The sequence below is a fragment of the Gymnoscopelus braueri genome, assembly GCF_963280865.1.
Source record: "Gymnoscopelus braueri genome assembly, chromosome: 10".
Classification (NCBI taxonomy): Eukaryota; Metazoa; Chordata; class Actinopteri; order Myctophiformes; family Myctophidae; genus Gymnoscopelus; species Gymnoscopelus braueri.
This window is the reverse complement of record NC_137611.1, coordinates 20,902,086-20,921,607: the sequence shown is the minus strand read 5'-3', so window position 1 is coordinate 20,921,607 and position 19,522 is coordinate 20,902,086. Positions and strand designations below refer to the sequence as shown.

The 19,522-nt window shown below is 42.2% G+C and overlaps 1 protein-coding gene across 1 annotated transcript; it reads right to left on the bottom strand.

Moving 5' to 3' along the window:
• Positions 1-1,064: 1,064 nt before the first annotated feature.
• rgs11 (regulator of G protein signaling 11) lies at positions 1,065-18,887 on the bottom strand. Its single transcript, XM_080441029.1, has 17 exons — positions 18,731-18,887; positions 17,744-17,840; positions 16,411-16,461; positions 15,065-15,171; positions 14,558-14,609; positions 13,455-13,513; positions 12,783-12,859; positions 11,556-11,637; positions 9,230-9,292; positions 8,755-8,778; positions 8,572-8,633; positions 7,274-7,387; positions 6,003-6,118; positions 4,788-4,875; positions 4,187-4,325; positions 3,501-3,583; positions 1,065-2,239 (listed from the first exon to the last, which is right to left on the bottom strand). The coding sequence occupies exons 1-17, from the start codon at positions 18,791-18,793 to the stop codon at positions 2,098-2,100; spliced, it is 1,419 nt and encodes a 472-aa protein (XP_080297155.1). The 5' UTR covers positions 18,794-18,887; the 3' UTR covers positions 1,065-2,097.
• Between the last annotated feature and the right edge of the window lie 635 nt (positions 18,888-19,522).

Here is a 19,522-nt window from a genome sequence, read left to right as displayed (position 1 = left end):
TTTAAAAGCTTGAATATACTAGGCATCCATTTTGTAGTTAGGTTTTTACTTCAAGGTTTTTTGTTTAGTTTTTTCAGTTCATGAATTGTGAACAGGCGTGAATATTGGGAGATGGCATGGATGGGTGGGATTGACGGCTCTCGACGCGTTTTGAGCTTCTGCTAGTAACAGTTTGGACATGAGGTTTCCACCTGACAGAGACAGACCATATACTTTGTTGTTTGATGAATAGGGGAAATAGGTAATCTACAAGCTTGTGAGCTTGAAGATTTGCTATTTACGTTATTTCTTTATTTTATTTGTATTTTTTTAAGTTTTGGCCAATAATAATAACATGCCTAAAATAGGTACACCATAAAGAGGAAGAAGAAACGGTGCATATTTGTATGTACAGTTTATTGTAGGAAGAATTCAAGTAAAAAGGGCAGTGGAATGAGGTCAGAGACTATATGGTAATGAGTAGGAAGACTTTATTTTTTGGGAACAGTGCCAGTGACAAGGCTCACATTCTTTGTACGGGGGTGGGGGTGCAGTACATCACTTGTACAGTGGTAACCTCGCATCACCAGTCTTTCCACCTCGGAGGAAAGCCTGGTATTCGTTACTAAAGACCCATATGATCCGGTCTACTGAAAAAAAAAAAAAAAAGAATCCTCTTTCCGGATTCTGCCCATCCGGTTTTTGCGGTGCCGCTTTGTTTTGGTTCCCCAATCCCTATTTAAATGGAATAGAATTTCCCCGTGGGATAATACAGACGCTAAATAGTCTCCAGATAGTGCACGCACATTTATATTTAAAAAATAAGCTAAACTATGCCGAATCAAGGATTTTATTAGCACGGACCTATTTTGTGGTGAGACGTCTTTCCGGTTCTGCCCATCCGGCCACTTTTTTTTTTTTACTTCCGCTCCCGACCGGATCATATACCTGAAAAGGAATGATGCCCAGGCTAGTACAGTGGTGGTAAAAGCTCTCTAATAGCTGTGTACCCTATAGCAGGGGTCTTCAACAGGGGGTCCTCAGAGTTACTACAGGGGGTCCGCCAAATCTTTGTGTGATAGGTCTTTTTACATTTACCACTTGAACCCTAGCATCCCTATTCTGGGGATAACTTTAGCCAAAAATAGCACTGCGATGCGTTGTGAGCTTGTAGATCTGCTATTTTCGGCAAAGAGGTTTGGTGTAGAGTGGGGAAAAGAGCAGATCAAGTACAGAGGCAAAGGTCAAACTTACTAAGTATTGAGGGTTTAAATGATTAAATGTCTGAAAATACACATTAACATGAATCCAACATACACTGATGACAGTGCTGTCAAACAAGTCTATATGAAGCTATCTATGAAAAAGTTTAATCTGCAACACAATCTTATACAATTGGGGGGTCCCTGCTTCATCTCTCTCTCAGCTAAGGGGTCCTTGGCTTGAAAAACATTGAAGACCCCTGCCCTATAGGAATATGATTTGAACTGTTTTCTAAGATATATAAAAAAAAGGTTATCCTCACACCCTGTGCATTGGTAAAAATGTGTGTCACGGTAAAGTTAAGTCCCATGACTTATTTGTGCGTCAGCATTTTCTAGTCTGTATCTTACTTACTTAAAAGTATCTATGCTTTATTTTAGTTTAATTGCATATTTTCTGTCCACTGCAACTTTAGACATCCATTCGTCTTCTCCTTTAACATCTCAAAACCAAGGCCTAACGTAATGCTTTGTCGCATGACATGTCATTTAGTTATATAATTGTGTGTCCTTTCTTTAATCGAGGGACACAGGGGTGTGACAAACTATAAAAGAAGCCTCTGTTTTTAACATCGGTGCTGCGAGCTTGTATATCTGCTATTTTTGAAACGTTTTGAAAAATATTTTTTTGGGGGGGGAATTTTTGAATCATTTTGAAAAAAAGTTTAACATAAATCTTCTCTTCTGGGGGTCCCTGGCCCAAAATATTTTCAGATGGGGTGGCCGCGGCCAATTGCATATCAATTTGGGGGTCCTTGACATGAAAAAGTTTGTTGAGAACCACTGCTTTGAAAAGGGACGTCATCTGGGAGACCTGGTCACACCTGGGAGACCTGGTCACACCTGGCAGACCTGGTCACACCTGGGAGGTCTGGCCGTCCTCCTCGGCAGCCTGGGCAGCAGCAGCCTGGGCAGCAGCAGCCTGGGCAGGAGCCTGGGCAGGAGCCTGGGCAGGAGAGGGACTGGCATGACGCTGGCGTCTCATGAAAGGAAACACACTGAGAGAGGGAAAGAGACAGTGAAAGATGGAGAGACATAAAAGAGTTGTTGAACGAGAGTTGAATGAGAAAAAAGCTCAATCATGTGATATAAAAATGATATCACTATGTACCGTATATAGATATACATCGTTGCTGTCGGGCTGAAACCTCTTATCTCCATATTCTAACCTTTTTTCGGAAATGAATGGCCTACTGTACTTATCATATTACAGCGTCACACAAAAGTATCAAAAATAGCAGATCTACAAGCTCGAAACGAAGCGCATTTTGAGCATGTCGATTTGCTATTTTGCAATCAATTTTTTAAATATATTACTCCTACAGATTTTGTCCAAACATCACGCAAATCATTAGACCAAACGGTCTGTCGGATATTTCAAATTCCATCCTGATTGGCTAAGATTGGCTTCCAAAGTTTGCAGGACTGGTCCGTTGTGAACAAAATGCCTCAAATCATGAACACAGCGTGCGATTGCCGTGAAACTTTGCACGCACATTGCCACTGGGCCAAGGAAGAAATGCCACATGCTACATTTTTCAAATCGGCCTTATGGTGGCGCTATAACAGGCCGATTCACGTTTTTACCTATAACTGGACCGATCGGCGTGAAACTTTGCACGCACACTCCCTAGAGGCCAAGGAAAAACCTCTGCCCTGCATTTTTCAGCCTTTAAAGCGCCACCAGGTGGCCGATTTTTGCAAAACACATTTCTTGATATTACTCCTACAGATTTTGTCCAAACATCACACAAATCGGTGCACATTTTCTCTATAGTCATGTGATCAACACGGATCTGTCATCCATTTTGATTGGCTAAGATTGGCATGTAAAATTTGCGGGAGTGTCTTGTTTTGAACAAAATGCCTCAAATCATAAACGCAGCGTCCGATTGCCGTGAAACTGTACACGCGCATTCCGACAAGACACCCTTTTCACATTGTCCTGTTTTAGCGCCAGGAGGCAGTTTTTTGCTTAAATTTTTTTTTATATTACTCCTACATATTTTGTCTGTACACATTATCTCTATTATAGTCATGTGATCAAGACGGATCTGTCCGATTTTTCATATTCCATCTAGATTTCCAACATTGCTGGCCCCCAATAACCTACCTGACCTGGTGGAGACCTGTGCTCCGAGGAGCACCTTTTCTAGCTTTATTTGAATCCTGAAAAGTAACAGTTTTGAACATACAAGGTTTCCGATATAGTGCATTAGTGTGTACAAAAGAAAGAAGGTTATGAAGTTATATTTTCACCTTTTCTTGGTCTCCTGGGGGACGATGGCTTTCTCCAGCATGTTCTTGTATAAGTCTGACTTCAAATATCTGGGATAGGAGTCCTGGACATGTGCACACACGCACGCACGCACGCACACACACACACACACACACACACACACACACACACACACACACACACACACACACACACACACACACACACACACACACACACACACACACACACACACACACACACACACACACACACACTGATGTCAGTGGTGTCACTGTCCAGTTATGGGACACTGTCGAAAGACTGTCGAAAGACCTTTTTAATACCTAAAAATTATAATAATAAAAAGACCATTTCTGCATCAAAAGTAATCAACAAACTATACTATAAAAACTGGTCAAACATTGACCAAATTGTCAAATAATAGGTACGAGAAAGAGGCAAGAATTGTGAAAATGTGAGCTTGTAGATCTGCTATTTTCACAATATTTATCTGTGGAACCGAGTCAAACCAAATGCAATGCCTCAACTCCTACAATTCCAAGTGCTTATCAGGGTGGGGGGGGTCCCCAGTACAAAAGTGATTATTTTGGGGGGTCGCGGCCTGAAAAGGTTGAGAACCACTGCTCTATACACTGTGAAGGGTCAGTTTTCCACGTGGTCGGGAAGCGTGATGAGGGGTGAATTGGCGAGCCACAGGTCTGACCTTCTTCATGAGGAAGTAGATGTGCATCTGGGCGTCGTCCATGACGAAGCGATGTGGCTGCCGAATGCCCTCCAGGGTCTTAGACATCGTCTTACTGTCGATGTTCACCCAGCGAGTGGCACCCGCAACCAGGAACTGCCTATAGTATACATACACACACACACACACACCACACACACACTCACATTTATAGACCCACGTGTACATAGAATACACACGTTTACAGACACATATGCACACGCAAGCGTACATACATACTACATACAGTATGCTGGTCAAAACTAGCCTGAAAATATATCAGGAGACCACAAGGGGAGGTACATGTAAAAGGAGGTGTCATCCACTGCTGCCGTTTTTCTTTTTTCTCCTTTGTACATTTGTATTTTTTTGATGACATGTATTTGTGTTCTTTTTTTATGCTATGTTGATGAAATGAATACATAGGACCACAATGGAAACAAGTCCCCAGGACTTTTTTGTGTTATCCTTTTAGCCTTAGTGTCTGACTGTACCACGTTAACAGATACATGCACACACACAGACTCATGCATATTCACAAATGCAAACAAGCATCACGCGCGACTGGCACATAGAAACTTACGCGTAGATGTCTTCCACCTGCTGTACTATGGTGGAACTCTGTCCATGTCGGACGTCTTCACAGGCCTGCCAGAAAGCCAGGTTCTCCGCTAACGAATCAAAACAGGAGCAGAAGACAGATGATGATGATGATAATAATAATAATAATAATAATAATAATAATAATAATAATAAGACCTATTTCATCCCGTGGGGGGAATTCGGTTTTCAACTTCACCCAGCTGGCTGCTGCCCAGAGGAGCGTGGGGAGTACAGGGACGCCTCGACACATTGATTTCTGAAGCACGAATGAACTAATCGTCAAATCTGGTTTTGTAAGCGTAGCGCATAAAAGATGCTACTGCACATGCTTCTCTAGTCTGAAACCCTAGTGTGCATGCGTCGGTGCCCAAATCTTTCGGATTTGCCCAAATCCGGAAGGAGAGTGTACTTTGGGGGGAGCATGCGCTAGGTGAGTAACTTTCATTGAAATGAATTGGCGGCGGGCGCCCGCCCTCTACTTTTTATATAACTCTATATGCTCTACCCATTCAGCTATGGCCGCCCGGCTTTGACAGAGTCAAGGCATTGAGTGAACAAACGCTACCTCACAACATCAGGTCCAGGGACCACTGGGAGTCCAAATGGACCCTTACGGGTTTGTAACCGAGTGTACAAATGGAACCAAATAGACCTTTACTGCTCCATTTTGTTCCATTTGAACGCTCTCTATGTTAAAATAACACTTAGGGTTTTACAATTGGGACGGCCCTCTGGGGCCTTATTTGCCGGATTGTGTGCCTAACTGTCTTGCAGGATGCTGATTGGATAGGTAATCAGGGGAAGGGGAGACACCTGGCCACTGTCTCCCCACAGAGTATAAAAGTCCTGTCACTTCATGACACCTGGGCATGGCCACAACATTTTGCTTAATTTGGTTAACCTCAGTTATGTTTGGGATTTTGATTCGCTGCTTAATTGATTGCATTTGTATTACCGTTACCTTATGTTTTGTAAATAAAATCACTCACTTAAAGTTAAACTCTCTCCTGTTTCCCCTTTATTTGTTGTGGCCTCAGAGCCGGGCCATAACAAAGAGTAGGCTGGGTTCACACAGAGATAAAAATGTAATGGGGGTCCGTATAGCCTAAAATATAGCCATATCAATCTGGGGGTCCTTGAACTTAAAAAGGTTAAGAATCACTTATATAACCCCCCGCCCACGCTCCCCACTCACCGCTGAACTCTTTTTCCAGGTAGGTCATGAACTCCTGTTTTCCTATGGCGTCGTTGAGAAGCGTCATGAAGCTGAAGCGCCATCGCTCCACCCTCAGTCTGGTCGGCAAGGTCACCCTGCACGCACGCACACACACACACACACACACACACACACACACACACACACACACACACACACACACTTTTGATGCATTAATGGTCCTTTTCTTTTATTTCTTTCTTTTCTTTTTGGTATAAAAATCATGTGGGGACCCCCCTGGGGGCCCATTTAGGGGTCCCGACCCACAGGTTGAGAACCACTGAACTAGAGAAAGAAACAATAACACTGACACAGATCATCAAATGTACACATAAATACACACACAAATAGAGGAGGACAGGCGGTTAGCAGAGGTTAAAACCTACCACTTTCGCGCCTTATGTTTAACCTCGTGTACATACATGCATACATGTACTGTATCTGTTAGTCTCATGCTATGTGTATACTGTATATAGATACTGTATCTTGATTATTAGTATTGTTTTGTTCTCTTTGACATGCTTCTTTACTGTTTGATTGTGAGCTTGTAAATCGGCTATTTTCGGTGAAGAGATTTGGTGTAGATCAGGGCTACTCAACTTAAGATGGCTCAGGGGCCACTCAGCAAAATACCAAAAGTCCAAGGGGCCGCCATAAAAATGACGGTCCTATTTTGGATTTTTCGATTTTGTAACGCACAAGAAAATGTACATTTTGACATCATATTCTTTTCACTGTACCAGTTTATTTTGTGTTGTGTGTATGTCCAGTGGCAGACACCTATCCTGGGCGCGGCCGGAAAAATGTGGGGGTCAAACCCCCCCAAAAACCCGAAATGCATAGAAAACTATGCATTATACCTGTAACAATTGACGCACCTGTATGTATGTCTGTCTGTTTGTTTTTGAAAAATGTTTTAGCAACCCATATATTTGAACGGAAATGTATATTTTTATCCTGTGCTTAAAAGAAAATGGTTTTTGGACCATGAGGGGGCTGCCAAGACGCTGCGATCGGGCCGCATGCGGCCCGCGGGCCGCGGGTTGAGTAGCGCTGGTGTAGATGGAACAAAAAAGAGCACACCAAGTACAGTGCCACCTTAGGTCTGTTTTACTAAGTATAAAGCGTCTATAAGTGGTTACACAACGGGATGTGTGTGTGTGTGTGTGTGTGTGTGTGTGTGTGTGTGTGTGTGTGTGTGTGTGTGTGTGTGTGTGTGTGTGTGTGTGCGTGTGCGTGCGTGCGCTCACTGGTTTGCGTTCATGGTCCAGTAGGCAGGGTCATCAGAGATCCAGGGGTTGCTGGGAAGGCAGCCTTGCATGATGGGATCATGATTGTTGTACTGCTCACTGTACTTCACAAAGCTACACACACACACACACACACACACATATTACTATACTTGTGAGGACATCAACGTTGTGGGACAGCGATTTTATGTATACTATTTTGATTTATTCGTTGCCCTACAAGCCAAACATAAAGCACAAGACAACCCTATAACACTAAACCTAACCTGACCTCTAAATGTCTAATCCTAACCACCACCTCAATCTTTTCCTAAAAGTGTACACTTACTGTATTAGTTTTGACCATAAAACAACCATTTCTCTTGTCAGATCCTCACCATGTCTATTTCTCAAATTCTACTATTCTTGTGGGGACATTTGGTCCTCACAAGTATAGTAATAAAAGTACGCACGCACGCACGCACGCACGCACGCACGCACGCACGCACGCACGCACGCACGCACGCACGCACGCACGCACGCACACACACACACACACACACACACACACACACACACACACACACACACACACACACACACACACACACACACACACACACACACACACACACACACACACACACACAGTTTTATTGTATTAGTGCAGCAGATCATAACAGTTAATGGCCACTAATTCCAACTTGCCTCAGGAAGTGTCCATTAGTGGCTCTTATAGGGAGAGCATTAGATTTGTGTGTGTGTGTGTGTGTGTGTGTGTGTGTGTGTGTGTGTGTGTGTGTGTGTGTGTGTGTGTGTGTGTGTGTGTGTGTGTGTGTGTGTGTGTGTGTGTGTGTGTGTGTGTGTGTGTGTGTGTGTGTGTACAAGGGAGCTTGAGAGTAGGGGTCAGTCAGCAGTGGTGGCTTATCCAACGATACTTGAGGTGCTGAAGCACAGGGCACCAACCTGGGGGGGGCACCAAACGGCGTGAAGAAGAAAAAAAAAACGGCGAAAATCTGCGAAATTTCGAAGCAGGGCTCCGCGCAAAACGCTCCCGGGGGGCACCAAACCGTGGTCCAAGCATCGGGCACCACGAAGGGTTAGTCCGCCCCTGTCAGTCAGACCGCACTATCCCCACTTAGTTTCATTTAACTTTCAGTAAATCAAATGTGTACTTCACTTCTGTGTGCGCGCGTGCGTGCATTGTGCGTGGGTGCATCGTGCGTGCGTGCATCATGCATGCATGCGCGCACCAGTTGCGTGCGTGCGTGCGTGCGTGCGTGCGTGCGTGCGTGCGTGTGCACACGGCTCACACATACCATTCCAGGCAAATGGATGACTTTACACGGTTTCTTGCAAGCGACCGTTTGTTGTTGTCAATCTGTAGACAAAAAGCAACACACACACACACACACACACACACACACACACACACAGTGAGTTATTGTGTACATCTAAAGTGTATATTTAAACTGCAGATATAAATGATGTACTCCATTTACCTCAGTCTTGTAGTAATCCATGTCCTAGTTCTGTGGAGATGAAAGGCACACAGACATACAGTATATATCATGGTATTACGGTGTAATGGAAACAGTGGCAGAGGCCTGATGTGAGCTGATGTGAGAATGCATGGTGGCAGTTTAGTGGTGGTTGATATTAGATGATGTGATCACGGTGGTAGTTGGAAATAACTGGTCCTCTAGTTCCGTTTCTAAATCATAACAGTCAACAACACAGTACAGCTGCCTGGCACTTACTTTGCCATGAAGCGTGCATCGAGAAAGCAGAAAAGGTGAAAGGACAGAGAGAAAGAGAGATAGAGAGAGAGTGGGAGAGAGAAAGAGTCAGCATACAGTATGTGTTAGTAGGATAACATAAGTAAGAAAGCTCTATATTGTGGCATGGGGGGGGGGGTCGGCAGTATTGAAACAGGTGAGGTGCTGTGTTGTGATGTGATGTGATGTCACTGCTGACCAGTGTGACTCTTAAGTTGAGGTATCTCTCTGGACCCAAGTCCAACACGTTATGCGCTCCAGGCTGAAAACACAAACACACGTACACACACGCACGCATGCACACGTATACGTACGCACACACACACACACACACACACACACACACACACACACACACACACACACACACACACACACACACACATTTGAAATATTTATTTGTCCACACAAACAGTTAAGCAGTTAAACATATTATACTTAGCTGTGTGTGTGTGTGTGTGTGTGTGTGTGTGTGTGTGTGTGTGTGTGTGTGTGTGTGTGTGTGTGTGTGTGTGTGTGTGTGTGTGTGTGTGTGTGTGTGTGTGTGTGTGTGTGTGTGTGTGTGTGTGTGTGTGTGTGTGTGTGTGTGTGTTTATGCTGGCGTGCCTGCGTGAGTCAGAGCACTTATCCTTTCGTGTGCTTTTCCACTCAACTTGCTGTGACTTTTATTCCCTGGCTCGTGTTTCTCTTTTTTCTCTCCCTAGTCTGTCATCCTTCATTCAAAGGGCAAAGAAAAGGATGGGACTCCCCCCCTCCTCCTCTTCCCGTTCCTGCCCTCTCTCTGCCAGTCTCTCATGTTCTACCCGTTTTTGTCCCTCTGCCCCGCATCTCACTGTCCCTCGCTCTTTCTCTCTCCCTCCATCTTTCTACCTCTCACTTTCTACCGACCACTCACTCCACACTACTGTATATTTGTCCCTCACACTCTCTCTCTCTCTCTCTCTCTCTCTCTCTCTCTCTCTCTCTCTCTCTCTCTCTCTCTCTCTCTCTCTCTCTCTCAAAAACCTTTCCTTCCTTGGGCCTCCCAGTCAGCTGGAGCTTTTCTCCCTGCCTCTCATCCTTCTCTCTCCATCCTCCTCTCTCTTCCTCTCTCGCCATCCTCCTCTCTCTCATTCTCTCTCTCCTTCTTTGCTGTTAGTTGGAGATTTTAACACCCCTGCCTCTCTCTCTCTCTCTCTCTCTCTCTCTCTCTCTCTCTCTCTCTCAGCTCTCCCTCTCCCTCTCTCCTTCTTTGACCTCCCTGTTAGCTGGAGCTTTTAGCAGCTCAGCTGAATATTTCATGCAGGGTCTAAACATTAATCAGGCTATCTGACTTCACTCAGTTTCCTCACAGCATGGCAGCACAGCTGCACAACACACCACAGTACAGTGGAGTGCCGTGGTGTGGTGTCTTACAGTATACAATGGTATGGTGGCACAGTATGGCATACAGCATACTGTAATTGATTGTATAGCTCATAGTATACTACAGTATAGTACTTAGTTTACATATAATATACCTAGTAGCATAGTGTAGTACTTTAGTATAGTATTACTAAATAGTTTGAATGGTAACCCTCTGGCGTCCGGTATTTTATTGTGAAAAGTAATTTTTTACCAAGCAATAGACTTCTGATTCTGAACAAGGACAAGTAATAGTGTTAATGATGTAGTCTGTGTTTTATTATTGAACTGCAAGTTGGAGGTGCCCTGGAAATGACTGTCACCCTTCTTTTACTGTGAAGTATTTTTAAATTGTGACAATCAAGTATTTTTTAAGGGACTAAACTATACTAATATTACTAGTATAGTTTAGTAGCCTATTTAGTTTACATATCGTAATAGTAGTATAGTATAGTACTTAGTTTACATATCGTAATAGTAGTATAGTATAGTACTTAGTTTACATATAGCAGTATAGTATAGTAAGTACTTACTTTACAGTATAGTGTAGTGTAGTGTAGTGTAGTGTAGTGTAGTGTAGTGTAGTGTAGTGGTGTATAGTGTAGTGTAGTGGTGTATAGTGTAGTGTAGTGTAGTGTAGTGTAGTGTAGTGTAGTGTAGTGTAGTGTAGTGTAGTGGTGTATAGTGTAGTGTAGTGGTGTATAGTGTAGTAAAGTGGTTCTCAACCTGTGGGTCGGGGTCCCCAGATGATTTGCTTAATGTGCAACATTGTTTTCTCACTCATCTACAACATCTACAACTCACAACGCATCGCAGTTAGATCTGCTATTTTCACAATATTTATCTGTGGAACCGAGTCTAACTAAATGTCAACTCCAACCATTCCAAGTGCTTGTCAGGGGTGGGGGGGTCCCCAGTTCAAATATGATTATTTTAAGGGGGGTCCCCAGTATTTGGGGGTCACGGCCTGGAAAGGTTGAGAACCACTAGTGTAGTGTAGTGTAGTGTAGTGTAGTGTAGTGTAGTGTAGAGTAGTGTAGTACTACTTTGTTTAGATTTAGTAGTCTTGCATCTATAGGTCACTTTGTGAGTATAGAGCATGTAGAACTGCATGGAAGTGAATAGAATTGAATAGAATATACCGGGGGTCTGTTGACGAGCCAATATGCTTGTTCCTGACATTCAAGAACAATCCTGTCAGCTTTCCGCCTCTGCTTAGAAGCCCTGTAACAAAAATGGACAGTGGAAGTTTGCACATAATGTATGTGTGTGTGTGTGTGTGTGTGTGTGTGTGTGTGTGTGTGTGTGTGTGCGCGTGTGTGTGTGGTGCGTGCGTGCGTGCGTGCGTGCGTGCGTGCGTGCGTGCGTGCGTGCGTGCGTGCGTGCGTGCGTGCGTGCGTGCGTGCGTGCGTGCGTGCGTGCGTGCGTGCGTGCGTGCGTGCGTGCGTGCGTGCGTGCGTGCGTGCGTGCGTGCGTGCGTATCTGTAAGCTCACAATGCGTTGCGATGTGACGCATTGTGAGCTTGCTATTTGAGTAAATGTACTTTAAGTACCAACACTTTTGTATTTTTTCTCAAGTACATTTTGAATTCTGGACTTTCAAGTTCAAGTTCAAATTTATTATGTCCCAAACTGGGCAATTTATGTTACAGCAGATAGTAAGAAACTCCAACACACCGTAAACATACATACACAAGACACACATAGACATAGACATAATCACAAGATCCAGATAATAATAGCTACTCATAGCTACCTCCTCCTGCTGCTATTATTGATGGCACGAATGGAAGTAGGTACAAATGAGAATTTGTACCTATTGTTTTTAGCTGCAGGGGTCTTTAACCTTTGGCCGGAAGGCAAGAATTCATATTCAGGATTTAGGGGGTGAGAGCTGTCTGCCCTAATAGAAGATGCTTTCTTAAGCACCTGCTGGTCATATATATGACTCAGACAGCTAAATTGTACCCCCACAATCTTGCTAGCCCCCCTCACAACCCCGTTAAGGGCATTTTTCTGTCTAATGCCAAGGTTTCCATACCAACAAATGGCAGCAAATGAAATAACAGACTCTATGAAAGCTCTGTAGAATAAAATCATTAATGACTTATTCACCTGAAACTTGGCTAGCTGTTGACCTTTCTTACACACCATTTCAGTTTTGAAGTCAAATTTCAGACGATAGTCAATAATGGAGCCGAGATATTTATAAGTGGTTACCAAATCCACTGTCTGGCCATTTATGACTTTTACTTGTAACAAAGTATTTCTACATTGCAGTATTGATACCTTTAAGTAAAAAACTGTAGTAGTTTTTCCACCACTGGTGTTTGGTTGTGCGTGTGTAAATACAGCATGTGTGTGTTTACCTGAGTTGCTCTCTTGCCTGCATGACAACAAAGTCCCAGGTGTGGTTGATTCTCTTGTGCAACAGACTGTAGCTCTCCTAGAGAGGACGAGAGACATAGAGGAGAGAGAGAGAGAGAGAGAGAGAGAGAGAGAGAGAGAGAGAGAGAGAGAGAGAGAGAGAGAGAGAGAGAGAGAGAGAGAGAGAGAGAGAGAGAGAGAGAGAGAGAGAATATTACAAACTGTAGCTCTCCTAGAGAGGATAAGAGACAGAGGAGAGGAGAGAGAGAGAGAGAGAGAATATTCAAAGATATAACAGACTGTAGCTCTCCTAGAGAGGACGAGAGACATAGGAGAGGAGAGAGAGAGAGAACATTCATAGATTCAACAGACTGTAGCTCTCCTAGAGAGGACGAGAGACATAGGAGAGGAGAGAGAGAGAGAACATTCATAGATTCAACAGACTGTAGCTCTCCTAGAGAGGACGAGAGACATACAGTAGGAGAGGAGAGAGAGAGAATATTCAAAGATAAAACAGACTGTAGCTCTCCCAGAGAGGACGAGAGACAGAGAAGAGGAGAGAGAGAGAATATTCAAAGATACAACAGAATTACATTTAGATTCACATACAGTACATGCACACAAACACACATTTCCCTCCTCCTGAAGTACAGAGCATTATTACACCAACTCACCTTTTCATATTCGATCAGTTCACCCTGTTTTCTTATATTCTTCTTGGCTAAATAAATTGCTAGACAGAAGAGATGAGAAACAAGACCATGGTGACTTAAAGAGCTTCTGTCTTGCTGAATCAAAGTGTGAATACTAAAAACCTCCAATAGTCACAGAGACACGTTTTAGTTTTTTCCAATCTCACCATCCCTTTAAAAATATGATTCACTGGCTTCTTTCAAAACAGGCCTGAAAAAACATCTATCAGGAGACCACAAGGGGAGATAAATGCAATTTTCCCATAGAAAGGAGGTGTTATTCACCACCGACATTTTCCTGTTTCTCCTTTGTACATAATAGTGTTTTGTATTTGTTGATGATATGTATTGTGTTATTTCCCCCCGGACTTTTTTGTGCTATCCGTTTAGCCTTAATGTCTGACTGTACCTCGGTGCTGTTCACATTTCTGACTAATAAAGCATTGTTGTAATAAAATAAAATCTTTGTTGTGTGTCCACATGTGAACTTAACCCCTGTCATTAACTAACAATAGATCGGTGTGCATTTCATCTATATTCATTACTATTACATTTAGCACTGCAAATGTTCCGAATTCAAGTGAACGCGTCCCACTGCAGCAGTGCTCATCTTTGACCCTCTGGTATACCCATGCACAGCGAAATCCCCAGCGTTAATATAAGCCTGGGTGTGTAGAAATAGACTCAAAGGGACAAGCGAGGGTTTTGCTGTGGTGGTACTGATGTACGTAGTTAACTAACTGTATGTCCCAAGTCTAACTGGTCCCACGGGCCATAAACGCAATTATGTTTGTGAGGAGTGGCAGCAGCAGGGGTTCCCCATGGACCAGGTTGGGGATACCACCATCGTATTGAACCTATAAATAGGAATCCTGGAAATATGAAATAATGTCGTGCGAGGATCCATGATCTTAAATTTGCTAAAATTCTTAAAAACTATGGTACTATGGTGTGTACTATGGTGAGTCAGTACTCACCATACTATGGTACTATGGTGTGTACTATATATAGTGTCTACTATGGTGAGTCAGTACTCACCATACTATGGTACTATATGGTGTGCAATATAGTTAGTCAGTACTCACCATAGTCTAGCTCTGAGGCAGGCCACCTGGTACTGGTCCAGAAGTAAGGAGTCTGAGAGAGACAAAAGAGGCTTTACTTATTGACAGGTGAGTAGTTCTTTTTTGATTGATCGATATCTTTGTTTATCATCAAATAAACGGACCCACCATAATCATAATAATAATAATAATTTCTAAAAGCTTACAGCTTGTTTCCATTGCGGGCCTTAGTATGAGGTGTGTACAGTATGAAGTCACGTAGTGTGGTGCTGGTGAATGCATGAATGTATAGAGTTCAGAATGTGCTAATGTGTCCATGGGCACATAATATGAAGAAGTCTCTGAGTAGATGCGTGCATAGCATATTGGCTCTTCACTAGTCACTATACAAAGCATGCATTAATGCCCTATTCCGCATGACCAGTTTTCCCTCAATAACCACGTGATGAAAACACATAGAGGGAGTGAAAGACGGATGCAAGATGAGTAGGAGAGACTGGACGAGAGAGAGGAAGAGGGCGTTGTAACCTGGAAGCGGTATGGCGTCTCGTCAGGCCGTAGCAGCAGTACCCTGGGCTCCTTGAGAGGGTAAATGTAGCCATATTTCACCAGCAGTCCACCAATGTGCAATGCCTCTGTAAATGGCACAGAAAGAGTTGCCAGGCTTTCTTCACTTAACCCATTAATTAAGACCTGAGGCCGATTCCTTCTAAATCAGTAGTTCTTCTAATACTTTCAAGATTAAACAAATAATAATAATCAAAAATAGCAGATGTACAAGCTCGCAGCGCGGCACGAAGTGACGCGGTGTGAGCTTGTATATCTGCTATTTTTGAATAGCCAACACAAAAATAAAAAAATAACACTGATGCTTTCCCGGTTTCAATGGCTTAAATAGCTGATCTACAGGCTTGTAGAGCGGCTATTTTCGTGATGTTTGAACATTTTGAAATGTATTGAAAAGTTTAGGAAATGAAAAAGTGTTAATAATTAGCATTTTTTAAAACACAAATCTTCTCTTCTGGGGTCTCTGGCACAAAACATTTTCAGACGGGGTGGGGTGTCCGCGGCCAAATACATATCATTTTGGGGGTCCTTGGCACGAAGACGTTTGAGAACTACTGATTTAGAAAGCACTTTGTAGAATCGTTCCTGAGGTCTCAACGGGTGAACATACTGTACTTCTGACTCATATCTCTCTCCACCTGAGTCACAGTAACATCGGAAACATCATGCACCTTTCTCCAAAATAGTGCACAGAACTTTCCTTTGATTAGAGTTCCTGAGGGGGGAATGAATGCTCAAGAAACCCAGAGCCTCAGGCAAGCTAATCAAACTCAGAACCCCCTGGGGGACCAATCCTACCTCTATTTACAGGAAGCAGACACCTGCTCCCACAACAGTCGGCTCATGAGAACATTCTGTAGCCTAGAGTAGAATCCTGACAACAAGCCAGATACACCCAGCAGAGATTCAGAAATTCCTCTGAAAACAAACTCACACGCACGCACAGACTCGCACGCGCATGCGCACTGCAGGCACACAGGCTCTTTTAACGTCTATTTCTATTGTCATTTTTTTTTCAATTTCTTGCTATTTCTGTTTTTGGACATTTTGGAAATGTTGAGGAACCCAAGAATTGTACTCTTGTATATGTATAATGGGATGTAAAGAATCATAAAGATCTTGAATCTTGAACACACACACACACACACACACACACACACACACACACACACACACACACACACACACACACACACACACACACACACACACACACACACACACACACACACACACCCACGTGCGCAGATACACAGTACACACACACACACCTACAATTACACTATTGTGTCAAACAGTTCACTTACCTTCCTCATAAATATTGTATTTGTGCATCAGCCACACAATGATGTCACAGCCTGGACAGCAATATATATAGAGAAAGAGACAGACAGACAGACAGACAGACAGACAGACAGACAGACAGACAGAGGGGATTAATAGACCCTTGTGCTAGTATCACATATCACTTAACACTGTAGACAACACATCACAATCTATTCTGCCATCATTTGCTCTCCTCTCTCTCTCTGTCTCTGCTTCCCCCACTCTCCCCCCGTTTTGGCTCTCTACTGTGAGCAGAAACTTTGACAAGACTTGAAGAGACGAGAGGAGAAAAAAAGTCTTTCCTCCAATATTGTGAAAGCTGTAGACACAGTATTATATTCACTGTTACATCATTTATGACCGATGGGACACACACCATACAGTGGTGGAAAGTAACTAAGTACATTTACTCAAGTACTGTACTTAACACACTCACCGCCAAAGGGGAGAATTCTCCCCTTTTCAGTCAATGGTCTTTACCGCCAAAGGGGAGAATTTGCCCCTTTTAATTATTTTTTTTAATTTTGTTTTTGAATTCCTAAAATGTTTCTCTAATTTTTGAGTATAAATGTATAACCCTAACCCTAACGAATTAATTAAATTTAATTAAATTAATTTTAAAAAATCCATTCACTTCAATGTTAAAAAATAAACTGACAAATAATTCACAATTTTTCTATAAAAACATGATTAAAAACCCTGGCAGTGGGTGATTTTATTATGAATAAACTTTGGTGGTGAATGTGAACAATTTTGAGGTATTTTTACTTTATTTAATTTTCAATAACCTTACTTTACTCCATTACATCTCAAAGGCAAATATTGTACTTTTGCTCCACTATAATTATTTGAAAACTTTACTGACTAGTTACTTTGTAGATTTTGATTATGATTACAAAACCACTTCAGCACTTTGCGATGCATTGTGAGCTTGTAGATCTGCTATTTTCAAAGGTACTTTTACTTTTTACTTTTACTAAAGTACATTTTGAATACCGAACTTATACTTGTAACAGACTATTTCTACAATAGGGTATTGATACTTTTACTTAAGTAAAAACGAAATTGTACTTCTTCAATCTTCTTCCCTGACTGTATACACAAACTCATGTGCATTTAAATGCACACTCACGCACGCACGCACGCACGCATGCACGCACGCACGCACGCACGCACGCACGCACGCACGCACGCACGCAGGCACGCACACATACAAGCACACACACAAGCACACACACACACACACACACACACACACACACACACACACACACACACACACACACACACACACACACACACACACACACACACCTGTCATGGCATGTGGGATGACAGTAATGAGGAGTCTTTGGTTTCTCATCTTCATGCCCATGTCAGGATCCTGCATAGCCACAATGACTTTCTCCATCTGCAGAGATATACACACACATAACACAACACAACAAGCACATGCATGAACACAGGAGACAAGCACAGAAACATACAGAAAGAAACACACGCACATATGGGATGGATGCAAACAGTGGTGTAAAGTAACTAAGTACATTTACTCAAGTACTGTACTTATGTACAATTTTGAGGTATTGTTACTAGAGTATTTGCAATTTTCTGTTCTTTTACTTCTACTCCACTACATCTCAGAGGCAAATAATATACTTTTACTCCACAACAATTATTTGAAAACTTTAGTTACTTACTAGATTTTGATTATTATTACAAAACATACACATTAACCGTTTCAGCCCTATATACATTTCAGCCATCGAAAATAGATCACAAGCTTGTAGAGCTGCTATTTTCGAAACATTAATTTTGTACATTGTTTACATTTGAAAACTTTTAAAATTGGACATTCTGCATAATGAGTACTTCCTACATTGGTATAAGTATATTAAGTATATTTTGATGTACAGACTTTTACTTGTAACATAGTATTTCTACATTACTTTTACTTACGTAAAAAATTTATAGGCTACTTTTTCCACTACTGGATGCAAACGCGCGTGAGTCATGCAAACACGTAAACACATGCACAGGGTCATTTAAAAATCACCTGAAACTGTCAACACATTTAGCCGATACCTTTACCTGTATGTCATCTCTGTTGACTTTTACAACCATGGTATAATACTATCGCATACATTATTTAAATCATATCTTCAACTATAAACAGTGCGATATGTTTAGCCAGTGATGCATAAATGGTAACCTGACTCTGTCAAATGGAAGAAGCTTGGCACATCAATGGAAAACAAAAACGAAAAAACAAACTGAATAGTAGTAATGCACTGTACTTACCTTTCGGAAGCAAAAAATCTGTTCCCGATGCCATCCTCCTTTAGCCATGGTGCTGATGGTCATCTTCCAGCAGGGTGGGTGCTGCAGGGTGCTGCCAGCCAGTCAGTCAGTCAGTCGACACTCAGCAGGAGGTAGAGGAGTAGAGTAGAGTAGAGTAGAGGAGGCTACACAACGGGACGGTGCTGCTAAAGTGGTAAGAGACTCACTCAACTGATCCCGGGGGCGCGCACGAGAAAGCGCACCACCGTGCGGGTGCGTGTTTATGTTTATTCATCACTATGGGGGGCGGGGGGGGGGCTGTGATGCGCACATCCCTCACAAAGATTAAAAGGGATTAATTTATAATGGGTTATGGGTATATATATATATATATATATATATATATATATATATATATATATACCCATAACCCATTATAAATTAATATATAAATATATAAAAAAAAATATATATATATATATATATATATATATATATATATATATATATATATATATATATATATATATATACACACACACACACTCACAGTATCTGTCTAATGTTGCGGAAAATATATATTTTTGTGTCTTGCCTTTGTTTTTTATGCCATTGTTTTTAAACCCTGTAGCACTTTGTGATTTAAAAAAAAATAAAGTGTTAAAATGACAACTTGTATATGGACTTTTATAATCCGTATTTAATGTAACTTATTTTTTATGTATTATTATTAATAGTTTGCATAATGTCTTCAGATAGCCATTAACTTTTTACCCTTGTTTATTTGTCATAATTAAATCTGGGGCAAGACAA